The 20,183-nt window shown below is 40.2% G+C and overlaps 1 protein-coding gene across 1 annotated transcript in view; it reads left to right on the top strand.

The window, feature by feature from the left end:
- Nucleotides 1-20,183, top strand: part of ly75 (lymphocyte antigen 75) — a 186,145-nt gene that overhangs the window by 141,039 nt on the left and 24,923 nt on the right. Inside the window, exons 25-32 of the mRNA XM_063052314.1 lie at nucleotides 2-228; nucleotides 2,628-2,796; nucleotides 3,428-3,595; nucleotides 3,848-3,964; nucleotides 8,994-9,191; nucleotides 10,648-10,871; nucleotides 16,066-16,240; nucleotides 19,953-20,117. Of these exons, the coding sequence (XP_062908384.1) occupies nucleotides 2-228; nucleotides 2,628-2,796; nucleotides 3,428-3,595; nucleotides 3,848-3,964; nucleotides 8,994-9,191; nucleotides 10,648-10,871; nucleotides 16,066-16,240; nucleotides 19,953-20,117 (1,443 nt within the window). The remainder of the gene's footprint in view (nucleotide 1; nucleotides 229-2,627; nucleotides 2,797-3,427; nucleotides 3,596-3,847; nucleotides 3,965-8,993; nucleotides 9,192-10,647; nucleotides 10,872-16,065; nucleotides 16,241-19,952; nucleotides 20,118-20,183) is intronic.

The raw sequence follows: 20,183 nt of genomic DNA, 5'->3' as shown, positions 1-20,183 counted from the left end.
GGCTCTGTCAATGGGACAGTCACTCAGATTTTAAATGACACCTTGAATTTTCTAAACCATACGTACATAATAATCAGGAAGAACCTAACTTGGGAAGAATCGCTAACAGAATGTCGGAAGAATGGTTACAAATTGGTTAGCATCACTGAAACCTATCATCAAGGCTTCCTCACAGTTACTGTCAACACACTTGGATATCCAGTATGGATCGGACTGTACAGCCAAGATGTGAGTACCTGTTGCGTCATTTCCAAATTGTTATTTTATCCAATGGGAAAGGGGAGGTGAATATACAGAGGCATCTTTTTTTTAATGGAGATGGATTATAATAGAAACATAGAAAATAGGTGCAGGAGTAGGCCATTCGGCCCTTCGAGCCTGCACCGCCATTTATTATGATCATGGCTGATCATCCAACTCAGAACCCAGCCTTCCCTCCATACCCCCTGACCCCTGTAGCCACAAGGGCCATATCTAACTCCCTCTTAAACATAGCCAATGAACTGGCCTCAACAGTTTGCTGTGGCAGAGAATTCCACAGATTCACCACTCTCTGTGTGAAGAAGTTTTTCCTAATCTCGGTCCTAAAAGGCTTCCCCTCTATCCTCAAATTGTGACCCCTCGTTCTGGACCTCCCCAACATCGGGAACAATCTTCCCGCATCTAGCCTGTCCAATCCCTTTAGGATCTTATACATTTCAATCAGATCCCCCCTCAATCTTCTAAATTCCAACGAGTACAAGCCCAGTTCATCCAGTCTTTCTTCATATGAAAGACCTGCCATCCCAGGAATCAATCTGGTGAACCTTCTTTGTACTCCCTCTATGGCAAAGATGTCTTTCCTCAGATTAGGGGACCAAAACTGCACACAATACTCCAGGTGTGGTCTCACCAAGGCCTTGTACAACTGCAGTAGTACCTCCCTGCTCCTGTACTCGAATCCTCTCGCTATAAATGCCAGCATACCGTTCGCCTTTTTCACCGCCTGCTGTACCTGCATGCCCACTTTCAATGACTGGTGTATAATGACACCCAGGTCTCGTTGCACCTCCCCTTTTCCTAATCGGCCACCATTCAGATAATAATCTGTTTTCCTATTTTTGCCACCAAAGTGGATAACTTCACATTTATCCACATTAAATTGCATCTGCCATGAGTTTGCCCACTCACCCAACCTATCCAAGTCACCCTGCATCCTCTTAGCATCCTCCTCACTGCTAACACTGCCACCCAGCTTCGTGTCATCCGCAAACTTGGAGATGCTGCATTTAATTCCCTCATCCAAGTCATTAATATATATTGTAAACAACTGGGGTCCCAGCACTGAGCCTTGCGGTACCCCATTAGTCACCGCCTGCCATTCTGAAAAGGTCCCGTTTATTCCCACTCTTTGCTTCCTGTCTGCTAACCAATTCTCCACCCACACCAATACCTTACCCCCAATACCGTGTGCTTTAAGTTTGCACACTAATCTCCTGTGTGGGACCTTGTCAAAAGCCTTTTGAAAATCCAAATATACCACATCCACTGGTTCTCCCCTATCCACTCTACTAGTTACATCCTCAAAAAATTCTATGAGATTCGTCAGACATGATTTTCCTTTCACAAATCCATGCTGACTTTGTCCGATCATTTCACCGCTTTCCAAATGTGCTGAAATAATGAAATAATGAAAGCTCTTAAAATTTCAATGACAGTTAATTGTTCATTGATCCCCTTCAACCAAAAAGAGCAAAAGCAAATTAATTTCTGAATTGAAATATTTATTTCTTTAGTGCAACAGTAATGTCAGCAGATGTCATGAATCATTGTTAATGTGATAATTATTCCAACAAGTCTGGAGCAGGGGGGAGGGAATGATGAGAAAAGTTTTCTCCAAAAATATAAGTACTAGCTTCATTCCATCTTGCTTTTCTGCTTTTTTGATATCTCTTGGAAACTTCAGCCAATATTTTCTGTATTTCTAAGTAATTGGAAAATGATAACTCAACATCATCTTTTTTATTTGAAAATATCTTGGTATACATTACTGATTCATGGTTCAGCACAATTAAAATTGTCTGTCTACTACATAATGAACTTCTTTGGTCAATTTGGCTGTTAGTGAAATGGACTACTTGGCATTTCTTGGAGATATTGCAACAAGCTTGCTAGGTTGGTGAATCTTCATGAGTTTAATGACTTCCATGAACTGCTTACTTTTCAAATCTCGAAGTACAATGCTATTGATACACTTTTCCCACCTTGTATTCTGTTGTTTACAGATACCTTGTTGAAGATCTGAGATTCTTCAGTTCATTCTCTACTGTTCAGTGAATCATACTCCAACTATTGATTAGCATTTCCAGAACTGGGGAAAGCTGTTGTTAAATGTGCATTTTGTGTAGTGCCTATACCAATCTCTATTTAGATAGATGACATTGATGCATGTATAAATCCAAGAAACTGTGCTTTTAGTGTGTTATATTTTGTAGAATGTGGTAATTGATTTATTTATTTTATTATTATTTTTTGTCTTCTAGGTTATGTATTGCATTGAACTGCTGCTGCTAGGCTAACAAATTTCACATCACATGCCGTTGATAATAAACCTGATTCTGATTATAATGTTTTATTTTCAATTCCAGGATGGATTATACTTTCGCTGGTCTGATGGAAGACACTTAGCATACAGTCATTGGAGTATGGACAATTCAGCACCTACTGATAACTGTGTGTACATGGATGTTGACGGGTACTGGAAAACTTTGGGTTGTGATTCAGTATTAAAAGGGGCTATTTGCCATCTTCAACAAAGTAAGTATCCCAGTTTTTCTGAAGGAAGTGTAACAAATATTTTCAGAGGGAAGATGGGTACCAACCTTTGAATTGGTTATAATACTCCAAATGGAGTCTGATTTGGTTGTAGCACTATTCGAAGAAAAGTTAGGGAGTTCTAATGGAGTTTCAATATTTCTGATATTTATCTCTGACCTATCACCAAGATTTATCTGAACATTTATATCTTCTGCAAATTTGCTGTCATGTGCCCCTAAATTACACAAGAAGCCGTTCCCAATTAATATTGAATATGTGTAAAGTATTTTGGGCTATTCTGAGGACATGAAGAAAACCTGATAAATGTAAATTCTTACTTGTTTCTTGGGTTCAATCACCAAACAGCTTTCAGCATAGGAGAGGTGGCAAACTATAACATAGAATCTAATATGCAAATATTCTGAGTTAGAGCATCAAAATATTGTAATGAGACAAAAGGCCAGTGTTGGTTTTAAAGGTTAACAGGGATCTGTTGGGGAAAAAGTTTCTAAAATCTTCAAAATAAGACTTATTGATTGTGATAATGGGATATTCTATCTCCACTTTCATAAACTGCTAAGGATAAAACTAGTACTTTGCATGTTTTAAAATAAATATTTTAATGTGACAGATGAACAACAGCCAGAACCAACTAAGACTGAAACTGTGAGGTGCCCTCATAAGATTCAAGGAGCAATATGGATACCATTCAGAAATAATTGTTACACTTTTCTAAGTAATCCTGAAAGGACTAATATTTTCCAGGAGAGCACTGTCCACACTATGTGCAAGAATTTAGGTAAGAGCTATTGTGAATGGCACCTGTTATTCTACAGGTAACGATTTGTAGGTTTGAAGAAGTTCATTGCCACTTCACAGCAGGTGTGCTAAAGATCTGTTTATAGTTTGAATATTATTCCGATGTTAATATTGAAGAATGGAGTTGTTTATCTGATCCCTGTTGTCACATTTTTAAATCTTTCATCCTTTCTAATTGAGGCATTTTGACTTGGTGAAAAGTAGAACTTACTCAAAAATCTTTGTCAAACAGATCCACGTGCCACAACATTGACTATTAGGAGTGAAGAAGAAAATAATTTTATCAGTGAGCAACTTAAAGTTCACAGATACCTATACAAATTCGTGTTGCTGAATATCCTAAATAATGGTAAGTAATGCATGATATCTTTCTCCTGTTATTTGTTGTAATAATTTATTTCTGGTGTTTCAATTGATTATAGATGGCATGTTCTTTGAGCAGTGATCTTCGTTGTCTGCACGACTGGGTATTTTGGCAAATAATGCGCAGATTTTTCATACGTTGCTCAGCCAATAAAATTAACGTGCTTTCTGAAATGGCACTCATTATGGAAACTTGCAGGAGTCTGTTATCTGATCCATCACAGTTAGACCCTGCATGTTGCATGGTCCAAGGATGCAAAACAAAAACATTTGGCAAACACAAGTTCCAGCCATTTAAAAAAAAACATCTCATCAGGCTCAAACTTCAGAATTCAGAATCAGGTTTATTGGGGTGGCACTGTAGCATAGTGGTTTGTGCAATGCTCTACAGCGCTGGCAATCACCTATCAGGGTTCAATTCCCACTACTGTCTGTGAAGAGTTTGTACGTTGTCCCCTGTGACCGCATGGGTTTCATCTGTGTCCTCCAGTTTCCTCCTACTTTCCAAAGATGTACAGGTTAAGGTTGGCAAGTTGTGGATATGAAACGTTGGTGTCAGAAGTATGGTGACACTTGTGGAATGCTCCCAGCACATCTTTGTACTGTGCTGGTTGATGACACAAAATGTGCATTTCACTGTATGTTTTGATGTACATCAGAATCAACTTTACTATCACTGGCATATGTCATGGAATTTGGTGTTATACAGCATCAGTGCATTGCAATACGTAACAATAAAAACTGTGAATTATAGCAAGAAATATATATTAAAAAGTAGGGCAAAAAATGTAGTCAGGTAGTGTACATGGGTCCTTAATGATGGATGCGGCCTTTTTGCAGATCGCTCTTTGAAGATGTCCTACTGGTGTACATGATGGAGCTGACTGAGTGTACAACTCTCTGCAGCACATTTCAATCCTGTGCAGTAGCCCCACTGCCCCATATGGTGATACAGCCAGTTAGAATGCTGCACAGTACACCTGTAGAAATCTGCAAGTGTATTTGGTGACATACCGAATCTCCTCAGAATCCTAATTAAATATAGCTGCCGTTTGTAACAAATAAAACTAATCTCTGTCTTTTACCTTTATTGCTTTTTATCATAAAATCTGTTGTTTTGTGGCAGCTGTATATTGCTAAAATTATCGTAAATAAATATACAGTGCAAAAAGGAATAATAAAATGTTCATAAATTCATGGACCATTCAGAAATCAGATGGCTTAGATTGTGTTCCTAAATTGTTGTGTGTGTCTTCTATTTCCTGTACTTCCTCCCCAATGGTAGTACAAGAAGAAGGCATGTAGCAGATGCTGGGGTCTTTGCTGGTGAATACTGCCTTCTTGGGGAATTGTTTCTTGAAGGTATCATCAGTTGTGGGGAGTTTCCTTGTTGGGTTGTGATGCAATCAACCAGGATGCTTTCTACTGTACCTCCATAGAAGATAGCAAGAGTCTTTGTTGACATACCAAATTTTGTCAAACTCACAATGAAATAGAGCAACTTCTGTACCTTCTCTGTGGTTCCATCAATGTGTTCGACCCAAAACAAATTCTTCAAGATGTTGATTGCCAGGAACTTGAAACTACATATGTTTTGTACTACTGATCTTTCAATGAGAACTGTGGCATTTTCTCCTGATTTCTCCTTCTTGAAGTCCACAGTCATTTCCTCAGTCTTGCTGATGTTGAGTGTGTGGTTGCTACTGCAAAACCACTCAACCAGCCTATCTATCTCACTCCTGTAAAGCCGCCTCCTCTGGAGCACCTTGCTAAAATTGTGCGAAGGATGAATAATGAGATAGTCGGTCTTTTTCCCAGGTGGAAATATCAAATACTAACTGGCATAGCTTTAAGGTGGGAGGGAGATGTACAAGCCATGTTTGGGTTTACAGGGGGTGATTGGTGCCTGCAACATGCTGTCAGAGTAAGTAGAACGAAGACGAGAAAATCTGCCGATGCTGGAAATCCAAGCGACACACACAAGATGCTGGAGGAACTCAGCAGATCAGGCAGCATCTATGGAAAAGAGTAAACAGTCTGAGTTTCAGGTTTACTCTTTTCCACAGATGCTGCCTGGCCTGTTGAGTTCCTCCAGCATTTGTGTGTAGCCTGTTTGGGGAGTGGTGGCAGCAAATATGACAGCAGCATTTTAAGACACTTTAGAGCAGGGAGCAAATGGGAGGATGTTAGAACATATATTAGTGGATGGGATCAGTTAAGTTGCATCTTGGTTGGCACAAAAGTTGTGTATGAAAGAACATAGGAACTACTGTACTGTCCGATGTTCTTAACTGTCATCGTCATCATGGGCCACGTCATGTGACGTGGGTAATCATGGTCCCATGACCATGATGGTCCTTGGCAAATTTTTCTACAGAAGTGGTTCACCATTGCCGCCTTCTGGGCAGTGTCTTTACAAGACAGGTGACCCCAGCCATTATCAATACTCTTCTGAGATTGCCTGGCATCAGTGGTTACATAACCAGGACTTGTGATGTGCACCAGCTGCTCATCCACCGTCTGCTCTCATGGCTTCATGTGACCCTAAGCAAGTGGTTCACCTTGCCCAGGGGTGATTTGCAGGCTAGTGGAGAGAAGGAACACCTTACACCTCCTTTGGTACAGATGTACAGTATCTCCACCCTGCCAACCAATCTTGTTTGAGACTCTTCCACGTGAGAACATCCCAGCAACTACATAGTCATGTGCCCACTTTAGGATTTTGTATCTCAATAAGATTGCACCTCATTCTTCCAAAAACCAAAGAATATGAGCTATAGACCAGCAAGCTTTACACCAATGTTGAACAAACTATTGGAGAAGATTCTTAGAGACAGGACTTATGAGCATTTGAAGAAGCTTAGTCTGATTTGCCAGAAGGTAGGGGGTGGTAATAGATGGAGTGTATTCTGCCTGGAGTTTTGTAACCAGTGGTGTTCAGCAGGGATCTGTTCTGGGACTACTACTCTTTGTGATTTTTTATAAATTACTTGGATGAGATAGTGGTTGGTGGTGTTGTGGATAGTGTAGAAGTTGTTGTAGGCTACAGCAGGACATTAATAAGATGCAGAGCTGGGCCAAGAAATGGCAGATGGAGTTCAACCACGAAAAGTGTGAAGTGATACACTTTGAAAGTTGGAACTTGAAGGCAGAGTACAGAGTCAACGGCAGGATTCATATTGTGGAAGATCAGAGGGATCTTGGGGTCCACGTCCGTACATCCCTCAAAGTTGCCACGCAAGTTGATAGGGTGGTTAAGAAGGTTTATAGTTCAATGGTTCAATAGTTCCATTTAATATCACAGAATGTATACAACATACAACACAAAATTCTTGTTCTTCACAAACATCCATGAAAACAGAAGAGTACCCTAAAGAGTGACAGTAACAATGTTAGAACCCCAAAGCCCCCTCTGCTCCCTCCCCACTTACTTCAGCAAAAAAAGCATCAGCACCCTCCACCCACCAAGCAAGCAATAGCAAAGCCTTCAAGAAAGACCATGATCTGCAGTACAACAAAAACTAATCGTTCACCCCAACAATTCGACATGCCACAGACTCTCTGTCTCTCCCCAGTAAAGGGACAAAGAGGTGTCATCCTTTCACAGCAAGAGGGAAGACATAAACAAATCAGGTCATTGATTTACGATGATAAAGTCTGCCACATTGCTTTTTTCCCCAAGTTCTCCGACTCTAGAATCGGCAACACTCTCCCTCCAATGAGAGAAAGAGAAAGCACGCGATTCGCCAGATACTGAGCCCCCGACAGCTGATCTGATGTTCCGTTTCCTCTCGTGACACTTCAGTCAGTGATACTGGCATAAAATCGGTTATGTCCACAAGGCCACAAACCCTCAGAACCCCAAAGGTGCTCTCATCTTCTGGACCACATCCTTGGAATATCAAAAAATGGCCAGCAGATGAGCTCTGGAAGTGGATCCCACAGCCACAAAGAACCAAAGACTGAGAGTAACTCTAGGCCAAGGTCTTCAACAGAGCCCCATCCAGCTCGAAAAGTAAAAAGAGGGACATTAAGTGTAGAAATTAAGCTGCTTCCACAGATGTACTTGAAGGAGTCACTGTCAAGCATCATCGTAGCCCTTCATTAGGGCTGTGTTGACTTTCATTAGTTCGGGGATTGAGTACAAGAGCCATGAGGTAATATTGTAGCCCCATAAAACTTTCGTTAGAACACACGTGAAATATTGTGTTCAATTTTAGTCAGCTCATTGTAGAAAGGATGTGGAAACTTTAGAGAGGGCACAAAGGAGATTTAACAGGATGCTGCCTAGATATGGGAGCATGTCTTATGAGGACAGGTTGAGCGAGTTAAAGCTTTTTGTTTTGTAACAAGAGGAGAAATGACTTGATAAAATTTTACAAGATGATAACAAGAAACAATAGTGACTTATTTTCCAGAATGGAAATGGCTAATACTTTAAGGTGATTGGAAAAGAGTATGAGAGGACATCAGAGTTTTTTTTAACACAGAATATGGTAGGTGCGTGGACTGTGCTGCCAGGGTGGTGGTAGAGGCAGAAACATTAGAAACATTTTTAAAAGCTCTTAGATGCGTGAATGAAAGAAAAACAGAGAGCTATGTGAGAAGGAATGGTAAGATTGACCTTCGAGTGGGTCACAGCATCATGGGCAAAATGGTCTGTACTGTGCTGTGCTCTGCTTTACTATTTTCGAGTTTAAGTTCTGCCTTTGTTTATACCATTAAACTTTCTTCCGTTTCATTTTGGTAAACATTTTCAGCAATCATCTGTTGTGCAGTTAACTGCTAAGTGACAGATTAATTGAAATTCAGCATATGATACAGGTGTTGATAGGAAAAATTCTCCTGTAATAATATACAGCAGTGGGATTTTCTTATATTGAAAGCCTTTCAAAGTTTCAGACTCTTCAAAGACAATCTGATTTGTTTTTTTTTGAATTAATATATAATAATTTTGTCTGATAAGCTATGCTTTTATTCTGGAAATCACGTTAACTGTGTTTGTTTGGTTTTAGGAAAGCATATGATGTGGTATGATGGTTCCTATGTGTATTTTTCTAAGTGGCAGTCTGAAAGGCCCAGCTTTGTCAACACAGATGAGCATTTCCTAGTGGCTGTCCTAGATGCATTTGGATTTTGGCATTTGGCTCACCATCCTTACTACCAGACAAAATTATCACTTCAGAGTGCCTTCGTTTGTAAAATTGAAAATGGTAAGACTACCAATCTCTGTCAGTTAACAGTGCTTAGAATCTGTTGCTGAATCTGAATATTCATTGACCTTGTTGTGAGCATCCAAATGTCATTTTGTTGAAGTATTGCTGAAAACAATCTCAGTTATTTGCACATCTGTAGATATTGATGCCATTCCAGTGAAGAATGCACTGATTTACAAATTCATGAATTTTATCAAACTAAGTACTATAATATGCAGCCTTAAGAGTACAGATCCAGAAAGAGTTTATAAGCTCAGCAGTGCTACTTTGGAGAAGAGTGGGAATTTGAAATTTCAACAGAATACATCGGTTTTAAAGCTGCTTCAATAACTGCCATTTCTGTAACTTCCATTTTAAAGTTGAACAGATCAGGTTGCCTCAGTTCATAAGTGAACATGCAAATGTTTTTGTGTTAGTACAACTTTTGTTTTTTAATCCAGTTAATTATTTACTGAGTATTTAATAGATTTTAAATGAATGTGAAAGACAATTTTTAAAACAACTTAAAAGCAAAGGCATCTTTGAGAAAATGAAAGCCTCCAACACAGATTTGCCTCCTGTCATTGGTTATCACCCTCCAAGAAGATTACAGCCCCAATGTAGGGTTTGGGGCTTGCGTACCTCAATGACCTGGAGAGCTATGTTGGCTGGAGTCAGGGCTTTAAGCTTTGGCTCTTGGTAAGGTCACTCATGCCAGACGGGTCAAAGGGTAGAGGCCAGACGAAGAGTGGTCCATAGTACTCCAGGTTTGGGGTTCAGCTCAGGGCTAACAAACCTCACTGGTCAAAAAAAATTGTTACTGAATCAGCAATGAAAAATCCTTCTATACCTGTGTGCAAAGGTTAATGACCAAGGACAGAGAGAGATGGAGGACCCTCATTACTGCCCTAAATATCAGCAGTGTAATGGGCAGTAATTAACTATTGGCTATCATGGGAGTTTCACAAATGATCAAGCATCCCAGACCAGGGTTCACGGAACCAATGAGATAGATTTTACACTTCCAGTTTGGATAATCACTGCTATTGGGATCATCCGGATAGCAAATCTGGGTGAGGAATGCTTCTCAGACAAACAGGGCCCTAAGATACATCATTTTGAATACCTACAGAAATGATTGAATTAAATTGCACAAGAAGCTGCAAACGCTGGAAGCTGGAGCAACAGACAAAATGCTGGATGAACTCAGTCCTACATAAATAACTGCCTGACCCATTGAGTTCTTCTAGCAATCTGTTCCTACCTCCTTTAACATGGCCATTCGTACTAAGTTCTGCCCTCCCTTCAATGATGCAACATTTGACAAATTGTGAATAAATTTCTCGGTATATTCTTCTGTGCGTGTGCTACATTTTCAATGTACAATTAATCCCACAATACACTTCTCTAAATATTTAGTTCCATTGAAGTTAATTAAAATTGTTTTAAATTAGTGTATTTTTTTCCTCTTAAGACCCCGATCCAGTTCATTTTGAACATCCTCCTGAAAAAGTGGAATATGGAAACCACACTTATATGTTAATTCGGAAGAAGACAATGTGGTATGATGCACTGCAACAATGCAAAAAGTCTCAGTATCAACTTGTCAGTGTCTATGATGAATTTCAGCATGTTTTCCTGAAGAATCTGGTGAAATCAGATGGTTTTCCTCTCTGGATTGGTCTTTTCAGCCAAGATGTAAGTTTTCAAATAAAAGAGCATGTTACCCATCTTAACTATATAGCCCTAATAGATATCAACCAAACATCAGTTTAAACATTATATCTAATCCATGCAAGTATTTAATAGTTTTCTGGAGAACTTTGCTTTCTATTATAATATGCCTTTGCAATTACGCAAGTGAGGTCAGAAAGTTTACCTGTTCATTCAGAATCAGAATCAGGCATCTATCAAAATTTGTTCTCTTTGTGGCAACAGTACAATGCAATACATAATAATAGAAAAAATGTGAATCGCAGTAAGTGTGTGTATGCATATATGTGGGAGAAAGAGGCATCACATAACACCAGTGCACAATGGCTGAAAGACCTACAAGCAAGGCTCTGTAGTCTCCCAGAGGAAGAACCCGTCACCATCACAGTAGTAGATATCCAGCAATGAAGAACTGGATATCACCAGGGCCTGACACGCAGGTTAAGTTGGTGGCGAGGAAGGCAAATGCAATGTTAGCATTCATTTCAAGAGATCTAGAATACAAAAGCAGGAATGTGATGCTGAGGTTTTATAAGTCACTGGTGATGCCTCACCTTGACTATTGTGAACAATTTTGATCTCCTTATCTAAGAAAAAATATACAGTTCGACCCTCACTAAGCTGGCACCACCGGGACCTGAGGAGTGCCGGATTAGTGAAAATGCCGCATTACAGAAGGATCACATTAAGCATAATCAGTGCCGGATTATCGAAGGAACCGGAAGACAGGTAGTCGGATTAGTGAAGGTTGACCTGTACTGGCATTGGAGAGGATCCAGAGGAGGTTCACAACAATGATTCCGGGAGTGAAAGGGTTATCATATGAGAAACATTTGATGGCTCTGGGCCTGTATTTGCTGGAATTTAGAAAGTTGGGATTTCATTGAAACCTTTCGAATGTCGAAAGACCTAGACAGAGTAGATGTGCAAAGGATGTTTCCGATAGTGGGGAAGTCTAGGACAAAAGGGCACAGCCTCAAGATAGAGAAGCATTCATTTGAAACAGAGAGGCGGAGTAATTTCTTTAGCCAGAGGGTGGTAAATTTGTGAAATTTGTTACTACAGGCAGCTGTGGAGGCCAGGTCATTGGCTGTATTTAAGGCTGAGATTGATAGGTTCTTCACGCCATGGCATCAAAGGTTACGAAGAGAAGGCCAGGTAGTGGGACTGAGGAGGGGGAAAATAAAGGATCAGCTATGATTAAGTGGCAGAACAGACTCGATGGGCCAAATGGCCTAATTCTCCTATGTCTTATGGTCTTATGATCTACACCTATTGGCTGAAGAAACTAACAGCATTACATACATGGCTGGCAGCTCAAGTGAACCAGCTGCCTGAAGCAGATTCCCACCCTGACTGGCTAACTCGAGGAAGGACAGTACTCAGAATGAAGGATCCTCACAACGGAGCAACACCATCAAACTACCGGTCTATAAACTGCCTGTCAACAACATGGAAGCTCCTAACAGGCATCATAGCCCCTAAGCTGATGGAACATAATTGTAAATTCCTGAGCCCTGCTCAGAGGGGGATGGGTAATGGAACCAGAGACTCCAAGCACCAACTACTGGTAAACCAGTCATGCGAGACTCCAAGACCAGGCAAACCAACCTAAGCACACGACCTGGATCAACTACGAGAATGCATACAACTCAATGCGCCACACATGGATCCTGGAATGCCTGTCTCTATACAAGGTCAAAAAGACACTAAGGACCTTCTTCGAGAACTCAGTGAGCCGCTGGAGGACAATGCTAGAAGTTAACTCAAAGCCAATAGCATAAGTGACCATCAGATGTGGAATATACCAGGCTGATGCACCATCCCCACTGCTGTTCTGCATAGACTTGAACCCCCTCAGCCAGATCATCTCAAGGGTACAAGTCCAAGAGTGGAGTGGAGTGGAGTGACCATCAGCCACCTCCTGTGCATGGATGACATCAAGCTGTATGCCAGAAATGAAAGAGACATTGACTCACTAATCCACCTGACAAGGATATACAGCAGAGACATTTAAATGTCATTTGGACTGGAAAAGTGCAGCAAGTTAGTAGTGAAAAGAGGCAAACTCATCTAGACCGAAGGAGTTAAGTTAACCGAAGGCCACATACCAGATGTACAGGACAGCTACAAATACCTGGGGGTCCTGCAACTGCATGGAAGCCCCAATGAGGATACAAGGAAGGCTGCAACATCCAAGTACATCCAAAGAGTTAGACGGGTCCTAAAAAGCCAGCTGAATGGGAAGAACAAGATCAAAGCCATCAACACATTCGCCCTACCAGTCATCAGATACCCAGCCACAATAGTGTGCTGGCCAAGGAACGAACTGTAAGCCGCTGACATCAAGACCTGGAAACTACTAACAGTACTTGGAGGATTCCATCCAGAGTCCAACGTCGAATGACTGTACACCCGCTGGAATAAAGGAGAACAGAGGTTTGGAAGTGTCAAGGCCACAGTCCTGGAAGAAATGCAAAACGTCCATGAGTATGTCAGGAAGATGGTCCCTAAGGACAGCCTGCTAGGAGAATACCTCAGGCAGCAGGCAGGGATATGGAAATGGAAGTGGGTGAAAAGCCAGAGGATCAGAGGTCATGGCAAGACAAGCCACTGAACGGGATGTACCATCGCCAGATATCAGAGATGGCTGACATAAGGAATGTCCTACCAATGGCTGGAAATGGCAGGGCTGAGGAACAGCACAGAGGCGCTGCTCATGGCTGCACAAGAACTGGCACTGAGCACAAGAGCATTAGAAGCAGGGGTCTGTCACACCAGACAACACCCAAGATACAGACTGTGCAAGGAATCCACTGAAACCATCTAGCACATAGTAGTAGGGTGCAAGATGCAGGCAGGGATAGCATACACTGAACGGCGCAACCAAGTTGCAGGAATTGTGTACAGGAACATCTGCACTGAGTATGGATTGGACACCGCCAAGTCCAAATGGGAAACACCCGAGAAGGTAGTGGGAATAAACAGAACTAAGATCCTGTGGAACTTCCAAATTCAGACTGATAAGCAGGTACAGGCCAAACCACCAGACATAGTAATACTGGACAAGGAACGTAAGAAAGCCATTGTAGCAGTACAGTGCAATACATAGAATTACTGTTATGTTTTGTAGCTTCAAAACATGAAACTACTTCAAAGGAAGACACCAAAGTCCAGGAATGCGAATCTAACTTCGTGTTTACTTTAAGCAAGGTGCACACATATCACATGGAAGCATGATAATGTATGCATTTCACATATTTGTACAAATAACCCGCAATGATTTATTTAAGGTAAATAAACAAGAATGCTTAATCAACTAATATATATAATAATACACACACATACAAGACTAATGAGATACTACTGAAATATTAAATGCACAACCATAACAACAGTATAGGTCGACCATTATGAATCTTGCAATCAGTAGTCTGGTTCCTCTGCTAGTTCAGAAATAATTTTCACTACCCTAATTTCAAATTTCCCACATTGCCCCCACAAACCATCACCACTTTTTGTTGGTGCCATTAACAGAATCAGCTGGTGTGGTGGCATGGTTTTTAAAAGAAGCAAGTTGTTCCTCTGTGTTGTTCTACATTTATTTTTATAAATTTTACTTATCTAGCCCCAGTCATGTCTTCATTGAATAAAGAAAGTGCTTCTCGTGGTGTAAAGCTCAAATACCGTATGTTAACCGTATGCATAAGGTGAAAGTTCTGGAAAAAACTCGACAGTGTCTATGAAAATATGTGTTGGCGCGTGGCCAAGTGCTTAAGGCATTGGACTAGTGATCTGAAAGTCGCGAGTTCAAGCCCAGCTGAGGCAGCGTGTTGTGCCCTTGAGCAAAGCACTTAACCACACATTACTCCTGCACGTTTATAGCCCAGCGGCGGTGGTTGGTGCAGTATGGACAAGACAAGAGCGTATGCGACTTGAGTAACATTGGCTTTTCCACAGTTTATTTCTTTGCTGACAGCGAATCAAAAAACCCAGATGTGCATAAGGAAAACAATGAAAGATGGAAGATGTTCACGACTAGATAACATTCTCAAAGTGGTTTAAACTTTGCATCAGCGAAGGTATGGAACTGTCAGGAGAGACGCTGAAGGAACGAGTGAAATTATTTCCTGAAGAACTAGGATTATGAGTGTGATTACAATGAAGAGAGACTTCAGCATTTCAAGCAGCAGCATGGCATAACATTTTGTGCAGTGTGTGGTGAGAATCAGACAGCTGCTGAGTTAGTTTCTTATGAAAATATAAGTCCTGAGCAGGACTACAATGCGGATGAATTTGCCTTATATTGGCCTATTACAGCTATGATTCAGCAAAATCACTAATCTGGCACTACGCAGGTCCCAGTCATTCCGGATTTGTGGTGGTCAACCTGTACTGTGCAAGAATAATAGGCACCCTAGCTATATATATGTGCCTATGACTTTTGCACAGTAGTATATAATACCCTCATTAACCTTTTGGTAAGGTTAGTAAGGGCAATTTTAGTAAGTATACACATAGATTCCTTTGCTGCCCTATTTTGGAATTTTGTTCTTTTAATTCATTCTTACTAGAAGATAAACGTAAGAAATCCAAACTGGGAAAGAAATGCATCAAGATACAATCACCCGCTTGGTAGTATCTCAAAACTTACTCTGTGTCTGAGTAAGTCAGATCGACCTATCGAACATGTACAGCAGTTCAGACAGAATCAAAGACAGGCATTACCTTATCACATTTGATAAGGAAGCTTGAAGTTTTAAGTTACAAATATCAGAGATTTTTTTAAAAAATGAAATCAAAAAATACATTTTGATGACTTCTCAATATTTGGGTAAAAGCTTTGAAGAGAAACAAAATGTAAATTTTCTAATTTTCTACGAGTAGCAATGTGGTCAGATCTGTATGAGGAAAATGCACTTTTCATTTAAAAGTAGAAAAAAACTATATCGACCAAGCTGTGGCAGTTAACGATGAGTCATGTTATATAAACAGTAGTTTAATAAGCACAATAAATTCCTGGGAAAAATGAATTGCTAATGATTGATGAAAGAAATTAATATCTTCCACTATTGAAGATGTGGCCTCAGTTCAATGTCACTGCTGAGAGTGCACTCTTATTAATAATTAGTTCATTGCAATTGTTCATTTAATATTAATTTTCCTTTACCTGCACCAGGGAGGATCAACATTTGAATGGTCAGATGGAAGCAATTCAGATTACAGACCTTGGGAGTACTCCCATCTTAATTCAAACGGCAGTTGTGTGTACATGGACACAAAGGGCTTCTGGAACCGCACTAGCTGTAACGCAGAACGAGATGGGGCTATATGTTATGTTTCAAAGAATGAAGGTATGATTGCAATTTAGACAAAATAATATGCTCTTTCCTGTTATTAAGACAGTGCAAGTTAACTGATGTCACATCAAAAACTTCTTAGAACTTTATTTTAAGCATGTAACAAAGCATTACTTGTAAGATACAAATGTCAAACACAGAAGAAAAGTTAAAAGATTCTCTAAGCCATCTGATGTCTGTTGGAAATCAGATAGTTGGTGAATTATTAATTAGCCAAATTTATTGGAAACTTTTCATTTTTTTAAATTTTTCATTTTCACCAGAACATGTGTCCATTGTAAGCTTTATCTTATTGATGTCTTAATTCCATCACTAACACCCTGACTACTCTGCCTCTGGAAAATCAGACAGTTTCCAATCGATATGAACACATTCATAGACAGACAATGACACGTGCCTATCTCCTCCCCTGGGTCCCCTCCTCCTTCCCTTTCTCCTATGGTTAACTCTGCTCTCCTATTAGATTCCTTCTTCTCCAGCCCTTCACCTTTCCCTCCTACCCAGCTTCACCTATCAGATTCTAGTTATTCTCCTCCTCCTCCCCCCCACCTTTTTATTCTAGAGTCTTCCCCTTTCCTTTCCACTCCTGAAGAAAAGTCTCAGCCCAAAATGTTGACTGTTTTCTATAGACGCTCCCCAACCTGCTGAGTTCCTCCAGCATTTTGTCTGTGTTGCTTCATAGACAGTAGATGTTTTAGGTTGAGATCCTTCATCGGTACTTGGAAATATGAGGTGCTGTTCCCTTAATTTACGCCTAGCTCAACTTGGGAGGTAGAAATAAAAAGGCTGGCCACCAGGAGATCCTGGCTGTTACAGCAGAAGGAATCGACAAGAAGATTCTCCTAATCTGCATTGGATCTTACTGATGTAGAGAAGGCCACTCAGGAAACACTGGATGAATGAATGACCCTGATAAGTTCACTTATTGGGTCCCTAAGTGGTGATGAGAGAGGGGAGCTGTAGCAGCAGATGTAACAGTGTGATTGCAGGACTGACTGCCCAGACAGGATCAGTAGGGAGAGATGAGCAGCAATAGAATCACAGAGCGGTTTTAATTCCACTTTCCATTCCAATGCTGACCTCATATTCCACTGAGATAGGATCCAACCTGATGGCAAGAGCAACAATTCTTCTAATTTCTGGTAACCACCCTCTTTGTCACCCCTGTTTCCCTCATCGCACAGTCCCATCACCCTTCTCTTTCCTCTCCAACAACCTCTTAACCTGCCCTTCACCCACACATCCCTCCCTCCATTTTCCTTCCTCATCTTTTTCTACCCTTTGTCACTTATTTCTTTCCCACTGTCCTCCTTCCCATCTGCCTATCCTCCTCCTCTTTCTGGGATACACCTACCATCTGCCTGTGCTTGCTCCACCACCTGCTTCGACCCTTTGATACTGAGGGCTTCTTCCCTCTTCCTTTCCAGTCTTCATGAAGGATCTCAACCCAAAACATCAACTGTCCATTTCCCTTCATAGATGGTGCCTGTCCTTCTGATTTCCAGCAGCACTTTGTATGTTGCTCCACATTTCCAGCATCTGTTATTTTGCTTCTGTTTCTAGGAATATGGTTATGCTATCTTATATGAAAAAGTATGTTTTTGCTTAACACTTGGTAGAGAGTTTGTGCCTAATTGAGTTTAAATTCAAAGTTCAAAGTAAATTTATTGTCCAAGTACACATGTCACCATATACAACCCTGAGATTCACTTTCTTGCGGGCATACCCAATAATACACAAAATAATAACCATAGCGGAATCAATGAAAGACTACTCCACTTGGCCATTCAACCAGTGTGGAAAGACAACAGACTGTGCAAATACAAGAACAAATAAGTGGTAGTAATAATAATAATAATAAATAAACAATAAATATCGAGAACATGAGATGAAGAGCCCTTGAAAGTGAGTCCTTTGGTTGTTGGAACATTTCAATGATTAAGTTGAGTAAGATTCAAGAGGCTGATGGTTGAGGGGTAGTAACTGTTCCTGACCCTGGTGGTGTGAGACCTGAGACTCCTGAACCTTCTTCCTAACTACGTAGGAATTCTTGAAGCTAACCTGTTCTATAATTACAAATGTATATTAATATAATAATCTGATAATACTAGCAAGTCTATACTATTTTCTTCCAAACTTTTTTGATGTTTGTGTTATTATGAATATTGTTTCATTGTCAGAATTTTGCCAAACTATTTGCAGATTACTAATTAATGAATATCTTAAGTAAGCATTTTGGGCGATCTCACTCAAAATGCACGGGTTTGCCCTGGTGCTGTGCTTCCCTTACACTTACCAAAGATATCCTGGTCACTAAGTTAATTCGCTGATGTAGTGGTTGGTAATTAGTAAGAGGATGTGATGGGCTGGGTTGATCAGACCCAAAATAATTTGAGTGTCCAAGAAATGAGGTAATAAGCATAGAAGCACAACAAAGTAACTTAAGCCTAATTTATTATCAATAAATAGAAAGCACAAATAAACCACAACAAAATATGTAGTAGGTTACAAAGATTTCAGGGCTCACAATTTGTAATCTCCACTTGATTGTTGCTGTCATCATGGGACTTGATTTTTGCTGTCGTTGGAATTCTAACTTGCGAAATCACCCTGGTTCCGTCGAAGGCAAAAACGATCGTGATCCCTCAGTCTAGGTGAAGTCCCAAGAACCAAGCATAGGTACATCAATAAGTAAGGGTTCAATCCACAAGCAGAGTGAGACACACAGGGACAAGCAAACCATTTAAGGCAAGAAAGAATTCAGCCGCTGCTAACAAACAATTTAACAAACGTACAGTGTAAGAATCCAGCTGCTATTAGCAAACATTTAACAAACCTTACATGCTGTGAGCTCACAAAGAGTTAAAGTGTCACTTGGAATTGTTCAGACTTTCATCTAATATTTTTACAACATTTAATACACCACAACACTGAGGAACAGCAGGTGTTCATGCATATGCGAGAGAATAGGTTGCAGGGAAAGAGTGATGAAATGGAATTGATGAGAAAAGTAAGAAATGAGTTGTAAAGACCAACTTAGTTTACAACTCATGTTTTCAGTATTATTTTAATTTGTGTAGTTTTTTTCTGCATGGTGTTTGTCAGTCTTTGTCTGTTAATACGTTTTTTTTTGTAAAATTCCATTGTAGTTCATTTTTCCTGTAAATGTCTGCAATAAGATTAATCTCAAGATGGTATATGGTAACATACTTTGAAAATAAATTTACTTTGAAATTTGAACAGTCAGGCAGTGTTGAAAAACAACAAGCTGTCTTATTGTGCTTCCCAACTTGGTCTTTGGTGTTTAATTTATTTATGATACTTGAAGGTGGGGTGGGGGGAAAATGAAATTTCCACCATCAGTTCATTCAGTAATGTACATTCAGATGGTAGCAGAAACTTCCGAAGTGTGATTTTGGCCTCTGTGATTCTCCTTCCCTTTTTTCTTTCTGGGAAATTCTTATTATGGAAGAGATAAAAGAAATGTGATTGCAAGATGTATGCAAATACAACTGTGTTCAAACTGAGCACTATCACTATGCTGCTTACAGTGAGTTCTAACAAGGACAATCTTTTCAGCCTACATGTCATCTATTGATCTAACTCAATTTCAAAAAAATATAGCTACAACATTTTTTATTCTAATCTACATTTAAAAACTTTTTAAGGGAAGTACATTTGTATAACTGAAAATATATTTTTGCAGCTACATCCTCTAATGATCAGCAAGCAATTTCAGAGTTCTGCCCCCAGAAAGATGGACAATCATCGTGGATCAGATACAAAGACCACTGCTATGCATTTGACATGGGGTTATACAACTGGTCTGTATTTACCATGGACGAAACTAAATCAGTTTGCCACGAGCTAGGTACGTTCCATTTTCATCTTTGATGCAACTAAAGTAGCTCTTGGTAGAACCGCAGGAAACACCTGC

Source organism: Mobula hypostoma, chromosome 6 (assembly GCF_963921235.1).
Source record: "Mobula hypostoma chromosome 6, sMobHyp1.1, whole genome shotgun sequence".
NCBI lineage: Eukaryota > Metazoa > Chordata > Chondrichthyes > Myliobatiformes > Myliobatidae > Mobula > Mobula hypostoma.
The sequence above is the reverse complement of the archived record's forward strand: the minus strand, read 5'-3'. Positions and strand labels throughout refer to the sequence as shown.